This window comes from Myotis daubentonii, chromosome X, assembly GCF_963259705.1.
Source record: "Myotis daubentonii chromosome X, mMyoDau2.1, whole genome shotgun sequence".
In the NCBI taxonomy this organism is placed as follows: Eukaryota; Metazoa; Chordata; class Mammalia; order Chiroptera; family Vespertilionidae; genus Myotis; species Myotis daubentonii.
This window is the reverse complement of record NC_081861.1, coordinates 13,518,725-13,535,355: the sequence shown is the minus strand read 5'-3', so window position 1 is coordinate 13,535,355 and position 16,631 is coordinate 13,518,725. Positions and strand designations below refer to the sequence as shown.

Sequence of the window (16,631 nt, the reverse complement as noted above, 5' to 3'; positions counted from 1 at the left end):
CATTGAATTTGCTCTTTATGTCTTCACCTTTTCCTTTTCTTTATTTTCAAAATTTTGATGAAACTACTATGTTTAGTGTTTTAAAATCGAGTCCCTTTAATAAATCATAATGAAATACTCATAACTATGAAAAGTAGTTATTTTGAATTTTCAATAATTTTATTAGAATTAAAAAGTTTTCAAGTTTTAATGTTTTACTTCACAAAATTATGCTGAAAACTTGGTATTGTCCGATCTGTTTTCCTCTGAACACCAGTGGCCTCCTGATGTTAACTAATATTTTTTTTGGAGAAAGCAGCTCATGACCAAATAGATATGGGAAATGCAGCATACTCTAGCGCCCTCTTGCTGATTTGGCGTACATTAACATGCTAAAGACTGGTCTCACACACACATAAAGTTTAACTTGTTTTCTTTAATCCTGCATTTCCTCAACTTTTCACACACACACAAAAAAAGACCTATTCATATCTCTTGGGAATTTAATGCTCTGTGAAACACAGCTTGGGGTTTCTAGGGTTTTGAACATCTTACTCTTATTCGTGATACATTGTGTCAGAGATGCCAAGGAGAAAGTAACCAGTTTCCTTGGCAGCATCGCAGAGGATGGCAGTACCTTGGAATAGGCCCAGAGTTCAGGTTCTGGTCCCCAGCTTTGTAGTTCGAGAGCACCATTTTCTCAACTTTTCTGAGTTCCCTGGCACTATCCAACCAAACTCACAAGAGACTGACTACTGGACTTCCATGCCAATCTGGACAACTGTGGGCATGTACCCACATTTATACCCAGGCACCTTGTAATAGTCATCTATCCAAGACATCCTTTTCCTAGCATCATTGTAGCCAGGAAACCCAGTACCTCATTAGCAACTTGCTTGGTGAGCATGGAATCAGCACAAGGATGAATTGACTTTGACGAAGCTTGATTAACACACTCTGCTCCACAGTCTTGATTTACATACTCTTGTCTGCCAGATGAGGGCACGCTTTCTTGTGGTCTGGATGCTATACACACTGACAAGCCACTGAACTTTGTATATACACATGGGTGGCTGGGTTGCAATACAAAAGCCGAGAGCTTTCCTTAGTAATATCACTGCCCTGAGACACCTCCCTGACTACTTTAGACTTCAGGGTTTCCCACATTATCTCATAAGCTTGGCCATTTCTACAACTAGCTAAGCACCTACATCTAATTTTGATTTTATTTGAATTAGTTTTATGCTCAGAAGATAATTTTTTTTTACTTTATTTCCAAATTCTGGAGGCACCTTATAATAGCTGTCTGTGTAGTGATTAGAGTATGTATCTGTTATGTCAAGCCATTTCTGTATTAATGTTTTCTGTGAACTTTAAATATGTGTAATAATTTGCTAGAATATGCAGCATGGTGTCCTGTGATGTTGAGCTTTGAAACTGTCTTGTAAGGGGAGGGAGCATACATTTTGCACGCTTCTGTAACTTTGTAGCGAGAGCACAGAACACCACAATTATTCCCATGTATACAGATGGGAAGTGAGATTTACTCCTGTTTGCTTTTTGCCAGGCTCTAAGGGATGGAAATAAGCTGGCACAGATGGAAGAAGCACCGCTTTTTCCAGGAGAATCCATCAAGGCCATTGGTAAGTTTAATGCGTACACTTTGCTTATAGCAATCCATAAAATGACATGGCACTTTCGTTGTGAGCACATGTGATGTAATTGCTCAAGATCAGTCAGAACACTTCTTTAGACGACAAATGGACTAGGTCTTTTCAATCTTATTAATGTCCTTATGACCTTAAGAGATAGAAGACTATAGAGAATCACTTTAAACTCTGATTCAGTATTAGTTGGCATTACTAACAGAAAAGGATCCACCTTTTCCTGATGAACTGAAAGCTGATTAGACTTGTTATGTCAGTTCACTGCTTTGTTGGAATCCTTCACTATAAGGAAAATGTATCAAGAAAGTGCAATTTTAGTGCAAGAAAAGGGTATGTGTTGCCATCCTGGATTGTAAGGGCAATGGCCTAAAGGCTTTCACATCCCCCCACTGTGGACTAGCAGGCATTTCAGTAGATAGTCCACTGTGCCATGCGTGGATGAGAGGACAGCTGGGTGGGACCTTTTTACCTTATAATTGCTGGATTTGGCTAGGACAGTCTGCTTTGCTAGGCTGAGTATTGCCTTCTTCCCTCATGGCTCCCTTCCAAAGATGTGTGCTCAGTCTCAGAGTATGGTAATCTTGTGTCAACAACTTCTGAGTAGCTGCACTCTCCTACCACGGCCTGCACACAGCCACCCCCACTAAATAACCTCTTCTGTGGCTCTGAACCCTGCCTATCCTATCCTTGGTTTTGGCATTCTTTCTCTCTTTGGCTCCCAGTACCTCATTCACTCTGGCCTCTCTGGCTGTTATTTCCCTGAGAATTCTTCTAGCCCTGCCTCCAAGCTGCTTTGGGAATGATCTGTTTAAAATGCAAAGCTAATTATGTCATGCCTCTGCTTCTCCTGACAGCAAACTACACAGATTTAAAGTGAACATGAAGAGTTTTGACACATTATACACCTGGGAAACTATCATCACGTTCAAGATAATGAACATATCCTTCATCTCCCAGAAGTTTCCTTAGGTTTCCTTATAAATCTTTGCTCCCATGCTTTCTCCCCATTCCCAAGCACTATAGACTAAATTATATTTTCTAGAAATATAATTATTGAGTACATTCTTTTTCTTGTCTAGCTTCTACTCAGCATCATTATGTTGATATTCATTCATACAGTGATATGGGTTAATAGTCATTCTTTTTTATTGCTGAATAGTATTCCATTGTATGGATGCACCACAGTTTGCTTATCCCTTCATCTATTGGTGGACATTTGGGTTGTTTATACTGGTTGCAAATTATACTATTACCAATAAAGCTGCTCTGAACATTCATGAACAAGTCTTTTCTGACCTCATGTCCTATCATCCTCATGTACTCTTTGATCCAGCAACTGGCTGCTCTTTCTTTTCTCCTCCCCCCCTCTCTCTCCCCACCACCCCCCACCCTGGGCTTCCTTGCCAAATTAAGTTGATCTTTTTTCTGAGCTCTTGTCACATTGTGTGCACATGATTATGATAGCATTTATTAGGCTATAGTATAATGGCCATTTTATATGTATTGTCACTCACAAGTCACGGGCTACTTGTGGGCAGGAACTAGAATCCCAAAAATAGAAGCAACTCGGTACATAATGAGTTATAGAAGACATTAATGGAAGTGTTTGTCTGGATGACAACTTTTGTACCTTTAATTGATCCAGTTGGACTCATCTGTAGTTATGTACATTCTTGTCATTCCAGTGGAATGATGCTTTGGGAAGATCTTGTAGGTGTTTTTCGATAGGCATGAGGTTCTTAACAAGCATAGGAATCAATATGCTGTTGATACCATCTACACTAATAAAAGATAAACATGCAAATTGACCATACCTTTGCTATGCCTTAAGCCACGCCCACCAGCCAATCAGAGTGACTATATGCAAATTAACACAACCAAGATGGCGGCCGGCAGCCATGGAGCTGGAGCAAGCAGGAGGCGTGGTTGCCCCACTGATGGAGGAAGCCAAGCTTCCCGCTTGCTGCAGCGGCTCTGAGCTCCACTCAAAGCAACAGTTTCAATTATAGAAGGTAAATAAACCCCAGATACCTGCTTTCAACCGGCCATGGCCACGGAGCTGGAGTGAGCAGGAGGCTTCCCTCCTGCCCGCCCTGGCCGGCTCTAAGCTCCTCTTAAGGCTACAAAGTTTCAATTATAGAAGGTAAATAAACCCCAGAATAAAAAGAAAAAGAAAAAAAGGAGAGTTGCCAGGGGGCTTGGCCAGCCTGAAAACGGCCCTCAGTCCCTCACCCAGACTGGCCAGGCACCCCAGTGGACCCCCCCACCCTAAAGGGGGTGTGGCCAGCCTTTAAACAGCCATCAGCCCCTCACCCAGTCTGGCCAGGCACCCCAGTGGGGACCCCCACCTTGAAGGGGGTGTGACCAGCCTGCAAACAGCCATCAGCCCCTCACCCAGGCTGTCTAGGCACCCCAGTGGGACCCCCACCCTTATCCTGGACACCCTTAAGGGCAAACCAGCCAGCCCCCACCCATGCACCAGGCCTCTATCCTATATAATAATAGGATAATATGCAAACTGACCCTAACAGCAGAATGACTGGGAATGACTGGTCACTGTGACACACACTGACCACCAGGGGGCAGATGCTCAATGCAGGAGCTGCCCCCTGGTGGTCAGTGAGGTCCCACAGGTGGAGCTCTGCTCAGCTAGAATGGCTGCCAGTACAGCAGTGGTGGTGGGAGCCTCTCCCGCCTCCTCAGCAGTGCTAAGGATGTCCGACTGCAGCTTAGGCCTGCTCCCTGCTGGCAAGTGGACATCCCCCAAGGGCTCCCGGGCTGCCAGAGTGATGTCTTCCTGCCAGCTTAAGCCCAATTCCCCAGGGAGCAGGCCTAAACCAGCAGGTGGTCATCCCCTAAGGGGTCCCAGACTGCAAGAGGGCACAGGCCAGGCTGAGGGACCCCCCCGAGTGCACAAATTTTTGTGCACCGGGCCTCTAGTATTAAATATGCTGATATTGATATTCTAAATATGAAAATAAAAGTCTATATGGAAGCTGATAAGGAATTTGAAGCAAATAATTATTTTTCCACTCCATTGATGTGGTTTGGTTTTTGTCATCTGTAAAGCAGTTGCTTTTAGGAGGTGCATTAGTGGCTAGTTTTTAGCTTTAGTTTTCATTAGCAGTAATTTATTAACTGGTAGCCCACTGTCTTCAGAGATTAATGAATATGTTTTGATATGATTAATTTATCACTCATAGAAAAAAGTTAACCACTTGGAAAAAATGACAAAATGTAGCTTATTATGAAGCCCTTCACTTAAAACCTCATTAAGTACCAAAATAGAATTTTGTTTGATAAAAAGGAATTTTATTAGAAGACTATCCATGTCTATTTAAAGTAATAACAAATTTATAATTTATTGAAGCACAAGTCTATGGCAGTAGTTGCTACTTTGAGTTTTTCCTTTCAGTGAAAGATGTCATGTATATCTGCCCATTTATGGGAGCTGTGAGTGGAACGCTGACTGTGACGGACTTTAAGATGTACTTCAAAAATGTAGAGAGGGTGAGTTTTTAAAAGTATGTTTTATTTTAAAAAACACGTCAGAAGCGAGTAAACAATAAAGAAGAAAGTAAGAAGTGCCCTGAAATCCCATCACCCTGAGAGAACCAGGTGAGTTTTAAGATGTGCACATTGACAACCAGATTTTGTATCTTGAGAAAAAAAGCTGTTAAAGTAGCACTTATACCTGGAGGGGAAGTCTAAACATCTTTAGAAAACATGTTATAAATCAGACTTCAGTTTCTTAGGTGGGACAAAGAGGAAATGTGAAGTAAATAAGTTTTAAGCCAGGGAAGACTTACAATATGAAAACTCTGTTGACTGACACTAACAGGCATTCATCTTAATTTGTAAACTCAGGACCCACATTTTATCCTGGATGTTCCCCTGGGAGTGATCAGCAGAGTTGAGAAGATTGGAGCACAGAGCCATGGGGACAATTCTTGTGGTATAGAGATAGTGTGCAAGGTATGGTACCAACACTAGTAAGACTGCAAGAGGCAGTCAGCTGGGAACTTTTTCTGACACAATTTTCCTGTTCTTTGGACAGTCACAGTAATTTGTACTGTTAGTAACTCAAATGTTTTAGGACAGAAACCTCTTTTAATCTTGTATCAACCAATTCATACCATTATGTAAGCCATTGAAGTAAACCTTTTCTTTCCTATTGAAGTATTCTAATTAGCATGGACCTGTAACCTACATGCTGATATTATTTGTTACATTTCAGAGAGATCAAGTGGAAAGCAGAGATCCATATTTTCCCAGTTTGTTGTTTTAAGACTAATCTTCAGAACAACGGATGGTCAAAGACTTCCTAAAGGGACAACAGTACAGTGACCACTGAGCAATGTGGGGCTTAGGGGCACCAACTGCCTGCACAGTCGAAAATTCCCATATAACTTTTTCAAAAATATGTTTTTATTGATTTTTAGAGAGAAAGGAAGGGAGAGGGAGAGAGAGATAGAGATAGAAACATCAATGAAGCCGAAACCAGTTTGGCTCAGTGGATAGAGCGTCGGCCTGCGGACTGAAAGGTCCCAGTTTCGATTCAGGTCAAGGGCATGTACCTGGGTTGTGGGCACATCCCCACTGGGGGATGTGCAGGAGGCAGCTGATCGATGTATCTCTCTCATCGATGTTTCTGACTCTCTATCCCTCTCCCTTCCTCTCTGTAAAAAAATCAATAAAATATATTTTTTAAAAAAAGAAACATCAATGATGAGAATCATCTATAGGCTGCTTCCTGCATGCCCCCTATTGGGAATGGAGCCTGCAACCCTGGCATGTGCCCTGACTGAGAATTGAACCGTGACCTCCTGGTTCATAGGTTGATGCTCAACCACTGAGCCAGGCTGGCCAGACAGTACATCTCTCTTCACCCCTATTGCAGTCCTTGCAGGCTCCCACTGTTATCATTTTCATAGATACCCTCTGCACATAAGATGTATGTATAATCTTTGAAAACATTCTGCCCTTTCCATTCCCCCTTAACAATGTATCTCGGAGCTCCTTGACATCAATACATAGCAAGCTGAGTCTCGTTTTTAACAGCACTCTAGTATTCCATTATATTCTAGTCAGCTTCTGATTATTTCCATCTTTTTGCTGTTGTTATACATATCACAACAATAACTTCCTCATTTCCAAATTACCTTAAATTTGTTTGTGGCCATAATTATTTTTTAATTTCAAATAATGTTAAAGAATAGTGATAGTTTTGTGTTTACCAGCAATGGTTTTAGAAGGTTGGGGGACACTGCTCAAACCAGTCCTGGGAAGAAATTGCCCCATATGAGCCACCTCACAGGAATCGCTCCTCCCCACCTTCATTTGAGCTTTTGGACAGCTGCTTGCATGGTGGGGCATTTTAAGAAACTGGTCTTAAGAAAGAGTATTATCGTTTTTGTAAGGAAGTCACTGAGGCGGTAGTCTCTCTGTGACAGAGTCCTTGCTTTGAGTTCTGGGAAGGAACCTCTGTTGCATTTCTGTTTTGTGGAGGGTTCAAGATCTGTAATTGATTCTTTCAATAGTTTAAAGCTCACCATTGATTGGGTGTCTCATATCTTTAGGAAGTAAATGCGCAGGTCTTGATGTACTAACTTTATTCTTGATTCTATCTGAAGAGTTTTTTCCTCCAACACATGCCCTCTGTTCCAGTTTCCTCACTTAATTTCCACACTGGGCTTGGCCTGTGTGGCTCAGTGGTTGAGTGTTGCCCCATGAACGAGGAGATCACAGTTTGATTCCCAGTCAGGGCACATGCCCAGGTTTTGGGCTCAATCCCCAGTAGGAGGCATGCAGGAGGCAACTGATGGATGGTTCTCTCTCATCATTGATGTTTCTATCTCTCCCTCTCTCTCTCTCTCTCCCTCTCTCTGAAGTCAATAAAAACATATTTTTAAAAAAGGAAAAGAAATCTTGTTGGAGGTGTTTTTGTTAATTACCTTTTGTTAGTTGGAGCAAGATAAAGTATAACATGAGAAATGACCAAAAATATTTTATTGATCTCTTATAGCATGGTTATGACTAATAGGTACTCAATACACATTAAATAAATGAGTTTTGCTAATTGTTTAACAGGATATGAGAAACTTGCGACTTGCTTATAAACAAGAAGAACAGAGTAAACTGGGAATATTTGAAAACCTCAATAAACATGCATTTCCTCTTTCCAATGGGCAGGTAAGTACACCAATATAAACCTTTTTGCATTCCTTTGTGAGGGTCCAAAATTTCATGCTTAATTATCCCTTTTTTCAGAGGTTGCCTTTATCTGTTTTCTCTCTTTTGGCAACTAATATTAGAATATTTAAAATTCAGCAGTTCTGTGTAATGATTAAGAAAGCTGCATATTTGGTGCTTCAGCATTTACAAATTAAAAGAGGAATCTTAATACATTCAGCTTATAACTGAATGAAAAGCTTTAATATTGGGTATATGACATAGCAAAGAAATGCTGACATGTATTTTGTGTTTTTTTGTATCCAGACACTCTTTGCATTCAACTATAAAGAAAAATTTCCAATTAATGGATGGAAAGTTTATGATCCAGTAGCTGAATATAAAAGACAGGTAAAGTACGTTGCTTATCGAAACTAAAAATAATAGGTTGAACATCTTTTTGTTTTCTAAAAGGTTAGAAATGTTGTGGTGATATGTATTACTTATTTTAGATATTGGTAAGAAATTTCTGTCTCTAGAGGAATTTCACGAGTATTTTTGAAGACAACACTATGCTCATTCTTTATAAAAACACTACAAGAAATGTATAGTACTGGGATTCTAGTATATAATTTTCATTTTTTTTAGTATGTTTGGAAATTCTTATGCTTCATTAAATTTTTAAATGGGTAGGAAATGGGTCATATTCGATAAATATATATTTAAACTTTTAACTAGCACTGGACAAATTATAAACAGATTTTAGCACAAAATAGGAAATGGATATGGTTCATGCTTAGTACTTTTCAAAAGTATAAAAGTATGCTTTCCCCCTCTTCTTTCTTCTCTAACACCCTACAGGGCTTGCCAAATGAGAGTTGGAAAATATCCAAAGTAAACAGTAATTATGAGTTCTGTGACACTTACCCTGCTATCATTGTTGTGCCAACTAATGTAAAAGATGATGACCTTGCAAAAGTAGCAGCCTTTCGAGCAAAAGGCAGAGTCCCTGTAAGTAATAAACATTGTCATTTAGGTATAAACATATTGTGTTAGATCTAATATGGGAAGAAAATAGAAAAAAAATCTAGTGAACAAAATGAAAAGTAGAAAAATAAGCCTGAAAACCTGAACATATCTTTGATTCTCAGGAACTACCTAATTATGTAAACATTATGTTTGCTGACTGCCTCATATGACTTCACATTACTAAGTACAAGGGTAATTTCAGTTTAGCTCTCAAAATGTAGTACGTATAACAAAAGACAGCAAGAATGAGTTAGCATGTTATTGCTTTAATGGTTTGTGTCTCTGGTTTCACCAACTCATCTCGGAGAAAGACACTCTTTCTTGGATGCTGAGTGCAAGGCTGCAGCTGCATGGGCGGGACACCATTATGAAAAGAAACATAGGAGCCAGCAGGGGATGGGTTTTTAAAATAGCTTTATTGAGGATTAATTGATATACAAAAACATGGCACATGTTTAATGTATAAAATGTGATGAGTTTGGACATATGCGTACCCCCATGATACTGTCACCACAACCCAGGAGGGAGTGAACATTTTTGAGCCTAGAGTTTGCAGTCTGGTACAATCCTGATTCTCTTGGCCACAGGAAGAAAAAAGGAGGTTTGGGGATATCGTTTTAGATTTTATGAGAGACTGTATATTCACTTTGTCCTTATCTGGCCACATATATCATTGTTGAGATACAAAGATGTTTTTTCAATTAGGAGACAAAATAAAACTAGTCGATCAAATAGGAATGGGGCTTGATGTTAATAACCTTTTCACTTAGTTTCTGCTTTTCTTAGAATCATAGAAGTTTAGATGTGGAAGGGGATTTTTAGAGCTCATCTAGTCAGACTTTTTTCATCCTGACCCAAACATTGCATCTCATAGCCACTGTCATTGCTGTGATTGGCCTGACCTCTCCACTTTGAGGAAAATATACAGAAGAAGCTGTGCTTGAGAAGAGAACTTGTTTTTACTACATGGAATTTAGAGCACATACTGTTTTAGGAACTGTACTCATATTTGTTACTTACACACATTAGGTGTTGTCATGGATTCATCCAGAAAGTCAGGCAACAATCACTCGGTGCAGCCAGCCACTTGTGGGTCCCAGTGATAAACGCTGCAAAGAAGATGAAAAATACTTGCAGACAATAATGGATGCTAATGCACAGTCTCACAAACTTATCATCTTCGATGCCCGACAAAACAGTGTCGCCGATACCAACAAGGTACATTCTTGATGACATTGCAGAACCAGTAGGTCTTGTCTCATGTACTGTCTGTAAATTGTTATGCAGTTCAAATAGCCATTGACTTCCTCCCCACCTGAAGGTAGAATCTTTCCAAGTAGACCATAGCTATTCCTCCCTGGGATATAGCCTGTGGATGTCTCATGTGAGTTGGGATCTTGTCTCTCTTATTGTTCCTCCACAATCCTGTCTGCTGAATTAATTAAGCAAAGACCCAGAAAGAGAATTATCACCAAAAGAAACAAGTAAGTACCTTAATGAAATGATCGTGAGGCCCTTGGAAGTCCTTTAACCTGTGAAATATGGTGATTGCTTGACTAATTCACATCTGGTCTGAAGGTCTGTTAGAATGGAGTCAAATATGTGAAACTAGGGAAATATAAATGTTTCCATAAATCACATGGAGCAGAAGCATCTGCAGACCACTACATTTGATTCTCAGTAGCTGAAGGGGACAGGATCCTTCAAACCTAGCAATAGCTATGACATCAAGCCTCCAATACCCACTATCCAAATAGAAAAGGCTCTGAACTGAGTCATTTCTACTTCCCATGATTGATTTTCCAGCGATGTGTTACTACAGGTAGGTATTTGGCAGTCAGAGGGCTTGGCCCTTTCCACAAGTAATTTCATGTATCAGGAAGGTGGTGACAGCCCTTACCATCTCATGTCTTTTGGGCAACAAACATGTAATAAGTACCTACTAGGAGGATATACCACAACAGACCAGGTGAGGTGCTATTTACAGGTATCAACTCAGTGTGCTGGGGGAGCCAGGAGAGGGACTGGCCAGGCCTGCTTGTGAAGCTGGGTAAGGCTTCACGAAGGTCGCACCATTTGAGCTGACTTTGGATGGTTAGCAGGTGGAGACAAGCAGGGCATTCTAGAGAGCACATGTACCTACCCAACAGTGTGCCAGAGCATGTCATTCACAAGAGTGGCAAGAAGGAAGATGTCTGAGAGCATGGTCATGATCCCTCATGTTCTCCTCAGCAGTGCTTAGGGAGGTCTTTGTGTCTCTGGGCAACTTGAACCTCTTATTTCCTCAGTGATTATTTACTTGACCACAATCTCCAAAAAGCCACCTTCCCATCTCCCCCCATCTCACTCTTCAGAGAAGCCATTACCTTCTTCTTCAAGGAGCAAATGAGCCATCCATTTTCCTTCAGTGCTTGAGTGCCTGCTATGGGCCAGGCATTTGCTAGGTATTGGGAGAGACACATAGTGAACAAGTAGTCACAGCAACTGCCACATGGTTATCCTCTGAGGTATGGAGGAACATGAAATATGCTCTGAGAGAGCATAGAAAGAAACTGGTTATTTGCTATATGACTTCATCTTTCTGCACCATGATTGCCTCATCTCTAAAGTGGCAGTGACAGTAAACCTACTTCCTGGAGTGGATGTGAGACTACTGTAAAGGGCCTAGGACACTACCCTGTGAGAAAGCATTTGGTTCAATTTAGCTGTCATTGTTACTGACCTCAGAGTGTACTGCTCCATTCTCTTGACTTTTATGACATTCACCCCCTGGATTTCTCTGTCTCCAACCTGGCTGGCTTGGTCTCCTTCACTGGTTCCTCTTCCTTTCCCAACCTGCAAATGGCAAAGCTCCTCAAACTCAATCTGGGATCCTCTTTTCAACTTTGTGCACTCTCCTCCTATGCCATGAATTTAAACAATCTATATGCTGAGTTTCACATCCAATTTTCTATCCCACCCTCACTCCTCCTGAGGTCTAAACAAAATTTCCATCTGTTGTCTAGTTGCCATCTCCACTTGGCTGTCTCCCAGGTAACAACTTCAGCAACTTCTGAGGCAGGGTATAAGAACCCTTGGCTTGGTAATCACTTACAACTGAGTTTTTCTTCAGGTTCTGCCACTTGACTCTATGTAGAGCCCTGAGCCATTTACCTCACCTCTTCATAAGCCTCAGGTTCCTCTTCTATGAAATAGGAGATAACAGTGCCCTGTGTAGAGGGCTGTGTAAGGATTAAAATTAAGTGGGAATAATGCACATAAGGGACTCAGCTCCGTGCTGGGTACATCCTCAGAACTCAGTACATGACGTTGATAAGCTCACTGTCTCAGGTGTCTGTCCTGGGGAGTGATGGGTGGCATCGGCTACTGAGATGGGAAAGACTGGAAGAGGAACAGGGTGGGGATGGAGATGAGCAGTACATGAGTTTCCTGAGGCAGCAGTACAAATTACCACACACTTGGCACCTTAACACAAATTTGTTCCCTCATGGTTTTGGAGGCCAGAAGTCTGAAATTTGGCAGGGTTTCACGGAAGAATCTTTCCTTGCCTCTTGCAGATCCTGCTGGCTATTCTGTACATGTAGCCACAGCACACCAATTTCTGCCTCTGTGTCTTCACATGGCCTTCTCCCCTGTGTCTGTGTCCTCTCCTTTCTCCTAAGGATACTTGTGATGACATTACAGCCCACCCAAAATAATCCATGAGTTCTCCTCATCCCAAGATCCTTAACTTAATCACATCTGCAAATACCTCTTTTTCAAAAAAAAGGTCATGCTCACAGTTGCCAGGGATTTGATGTGGATATCTTAGTCAGTTTCTCTTGCTACCCACATCTGGTGGATCACTAACCCTTGTCAGTCTTTCTATGTCTCTGCATACTTCCTGTCACTGCTGTAATACTATCCCAAAGATATAAAACACAAGATGAAAGCTATATTCACAGAGGTGATCTTCTAAACATCCAACAGAGCAAGGGAAGTTCATTGTGTTTCATCCAATGTGGAAGAGATAGAAGCAGGACACCATGGAAGAGGGTGTTTCAGCTCTGGCTGATATAACAAAACACTGCAGACTGGGTGGCTTATCTATATGTATAAAAGCCTAAGCTACTGAATGACCGGTTGACTGTTCGCTATGACCACCAGGAGACAGATGCTTAACACATAGGATCGGGTTCCCTCCTATCTGGATTGGGCCTGCAGGGATCGGGCTCCTTCCTGTCTGGATCGGGCCTGTGGGGATCAGGCTGAAACCAGCTATCTGACATCCCCAAGGGGTCCCAGATTGCAAGAGGGTGCAGGGCAGGCCAAGGGACCCCACCCGTGCACGAATCCATGCACCAGGCCTCTAGTAAACAATAAACACTTCTCACAATTCTGGGGGCTGGAATTCCAGAATCAGGGTGCCAACAGATCCCGTGTATAGTGAAAACCTATTTCCTGGTTTCTAGATAGCCACCTTCTTGCTGTGTCCTCACACATCTAAGAGCAGAAAGAGGCCAGCTCTCTGGTGTCTCCTATAAGGGTTCTACCCTCATCACCTAATCCCCTCCCAAAGACCCCACCTCCTAATACCATCACTTTGGGGGATAGGATTTCAACATATGAATTTTTCAGGGACAGAATCATGCAGTCCATAATGAGTAGTGTGGATTTGTGAGTCTGGGGACATGGGAATGAATACTGCCCTGGCAGTTTATCCCTTTGGCCTTTAGGAGTTGCCTGCCCTCTCTGAGGCTTCAGTGTTCTCACCTGGGAGCCCTCCCTGCTACTGAGGATTGGCATGCTGATGGGCAGAAAGTGCTGTACACCTTCAACAAGCACTGAACAGCTGTTTGAAATCAAGGAAATCTGAGTACATCCTTCAGCCGGCTACTGGTATTCAGGTTTCCTTTTCCCAAGAGTGTTGGGATGGCCCTATCTCCGCTGCTATCAGCTTATTCTTGCAAACTTGGGGGCTGGTCTGTAACAGTGCCCCAGTGTCACTAGCTCCTCTTCAGAGCCCTGCTTGCCCCCATAGAAAGAGGTCTGGCCAGCAAGTTGTCTTCCAGAACTCTCTGAAACTCTCTCCCTGTTCCAGCTGGGACACTTCTCACCCTCCTTCCCCTTCTTCTGTCTCAAGACCTCCAGCTGTCTGTTCTTTGTGTCCTGGCTTAGAGTGGGTAATCACACTCTTTCTCTTTTATAACCCCATTTTCTTTCCTTAATTTTAAATATATTTTTATTGATTTCAGAGAGGAAGGGAAGAGAGATAGAAACATCAATGATGAAAGAGAATCATTGATCAGCTGCCTCCTGCACGCCCCCAACTAGGGATTGAGCCCACAACCCGGGCAAGTGCCTTTGACCTGGGACCTTTCAGTCCGCTGGCCAACGCTCTATCCACACAGCCAAACCAGCTCGGGCTACAACCCCATTTTCTGATTGTCATTTGCCTCATTTGGATCTTTAGTAATTAGCTTCCAGGCAACAAACTGCCTTGCTATACATTCTCCTGTTTAAACCCAGCTTTTGGCATGAGCTCCATGATGACATGTTTGATAAGCACGAGGCCCTGCCCAACCCCTCCTAGAGCCTCTTCCTCAGCACTCTCTCAGGGAAGGGCTCCGCCTGGCCCATGGCTTCGGACATGGTAGGTGCTGGTGAGGTAATACTATATCAGTGCTTGAGTGACTTTGGGGGATGGTGGACAGGCACCAAGCTTTGCATGGATTAGCTTTAAGATAATTTATTTTATTTTATTAATTTACTTAGCAGTTAATCCCCACAGTGACCCTTTGAGATTTTTACAAGTGAGAAAGCTGAGGTGGCATTTGGGTGGCAGAACTGGGATTACAAACCCACTCTCCCTGCCACCCAGGCCTGTGCCTTTAACCATTATACTGTGCTGTTCCTACCTTAGCAAGCAGCATCTTCAGCAGGTGCTAAGGTTTATATTTTTTTATGAAAAACATAATTATGCCACGGAAAGCAGGACTGGACTCTAAACTGCTTTGTCCATAGTTGGTGTTCAAAAAGTGTTTTAATGATGTTTAGGTGTTTCATATAATTCTGTAAAATAACGGAGTATAAGCTGGCATCCAAATATACAAAAATTATGTTGTTTTCCTGTTAGTCATGTTTGCCACGTACAGACTTTATCAGATATTCAGCAACTGTTCCTACATCCAAGAGACCGGGATTTCAGCCTCACGCACAGCCTCTGGTCTTCCCCAGAGCAGCTTTCCTTCTGAATTCTCAGATGCAAACTGTCCTCTCAGACCTTAGCCTCTTGTGCCTGTGCTTACAGGCCGCTCCACAGCTGGTCCTCGATGCACGGACCCCCAGACCCTGCACTTCCTCCTGTTTCTCTCAGCTCTGGGACTATCCACATGACCCTGCCCAGCCTGGGCTCCTTAGGTTGTCTGTCTCCTGGCCAGCATCTTGGCTCATTAGCCCTTCAGCACTCCTGCCTGACCCAGTTCACTTCTCCTTGCCTGCCTTTCTCATGCCCACAATCTGGGCTGCTGAGTGTTCCAGAGGATAAGAGGCTCACAATGTGCAGGTTGGAGCCACTCCAGATTTATACTCTCCAGACTGGGCCCTCATCACTGCTGGAAAGTTTTCCCCCCTCAATCACCCAATAGACTCCCCAGGAGTTGTTTCAGCCTCTTCATGACTCTTGTCTAATGACTTTTGTATGACCCTGCTCTATCCCTTTCATCCTCAACAGCTGACCTTCCTTCTCCACAGAGGGTAAACCAATCCTAAGACAGGAACTCCCACTGCTCCTGCCACCACACATGGAAACTAGCTTGCATTGCTGTCTGTGGCAGCCTCTTGTCTCCTGTTATTGTGGAAGGGGCGGCCGCCTTCTTGTGCCCTGCCATTAGCTCCCAACCTCTCCACCTGCTCAGTCATCCCTTTTCTTGCTCTGGGATCTTTGACCTTTCCCCTCCACTGACTCCTTCCCATGGAGTCATTTCCATCTACATAGATACGCCCTCCCTGGATTCATCATCACTGTCTCTTTCCAGCGAGCTCCTCCTGCCCTTTACAAGACTTCTTAGAGGAGCTGCCTCCTTGATCCCCCTCAGTGCTCACTGCCACTCACTCACCCCTTAAGCTATGTGAAACTAGCTCCCATCCCCATCTCTACCCCGGCTGTTCTTGGTAAAGTCCCCAAGTGTTTTCTTTTCACAAAATTCAATGTGTATTTTTTTTTTTAGTTCTTTTCCTTGTTTTCGTGAGCTTTTGACATGGTTAAGTCCTTTCTCCTTTTCAAAATACTTCTCCCCTTTTTCTTTTTTTCCTTCAATCTCTGGCTGATCTTCTCTTGCTTTATATTCCTTAAATGTTGGCCTTCTTCAAGTTCCTGGTCTTTACTTGTCTCCTCACATTACATGCTATCCTTGAGCACCATGTGCCAGACCTTTGTCCTCCAATATCATCCACATGTCCTCGACTTCATATTGATATGCACAGCTCAGTCCTCTCTTCTGAGCTTCAGACCTGTGTATCCCACACCCTGCAGGCCTCTCCACTTGAATTCCTCCCAGGCATTTTGTATTTACTATACTCAAAGCCAAACACTGTTTCTTCTTTAATAGTGTATCCCAGTAAATAATACCACCATCTCTCAGGTTACCCAGTCCAGAATTTTAAGCATCAGTGTCACCTCCTGTGTTCCCCAGTTCCATTGCCCCAATCAGCCACCATGTCCTGCCTCTTAAATATCTCAAAGCAGGTGCATGTCTCTGCCCTGGTGCCTCCATCATGATTCCTTCAGCCAGGTAACCGCCTGTC

General features: G+C 42.7%; 1 protein-coding gene across 6 annotated transcripts in view; it reads left to right on the top strand.

The window, feature by feature from the left end:
* Positions 1 to 16,631, top strand: part of MTMR1 (myotubularin related protein 1) — a 63,979-nt gene that overhangs the window by 25,829 nt on the left and 21,519 nt on the right. For all 6 annotated transcript variants that reach the window (XM_059679001.1, XM_059679000.1, XM_059679003.1 and 3 more), the window contains 7 exons: positions 1,547 to 1,622; positions 5,062 to 5,156; positions 5,514 to 5,621; positions 7,737 to 7,838; positions 8,145 to 8,228; positions 8,679 to 8,828; positions 9,876 to 10,064. In XM_059679001.1, the coding sequence (XP_059534984.1) occupies positions 1,547 to 1,622; positions 5,062 to 5,156; positions 5,514 to 5,621; positions 7,737 to 7,838; positions 8,145 to 8,228; positions 8,679 to 8,828; positions 9,876 to 10,064 (804 nt within the window). The remainder of the gene's footprint in view (positions 1 to 1,546; positions 1,623 to 5,061; positions 5,157 to 5,513; positions 5,622 to 7,736; positions 7,839 to 8,144; positions 8,229 to 8,678; positions 8,829 to 9,875; positions 10,065 to 16,631) is intronic.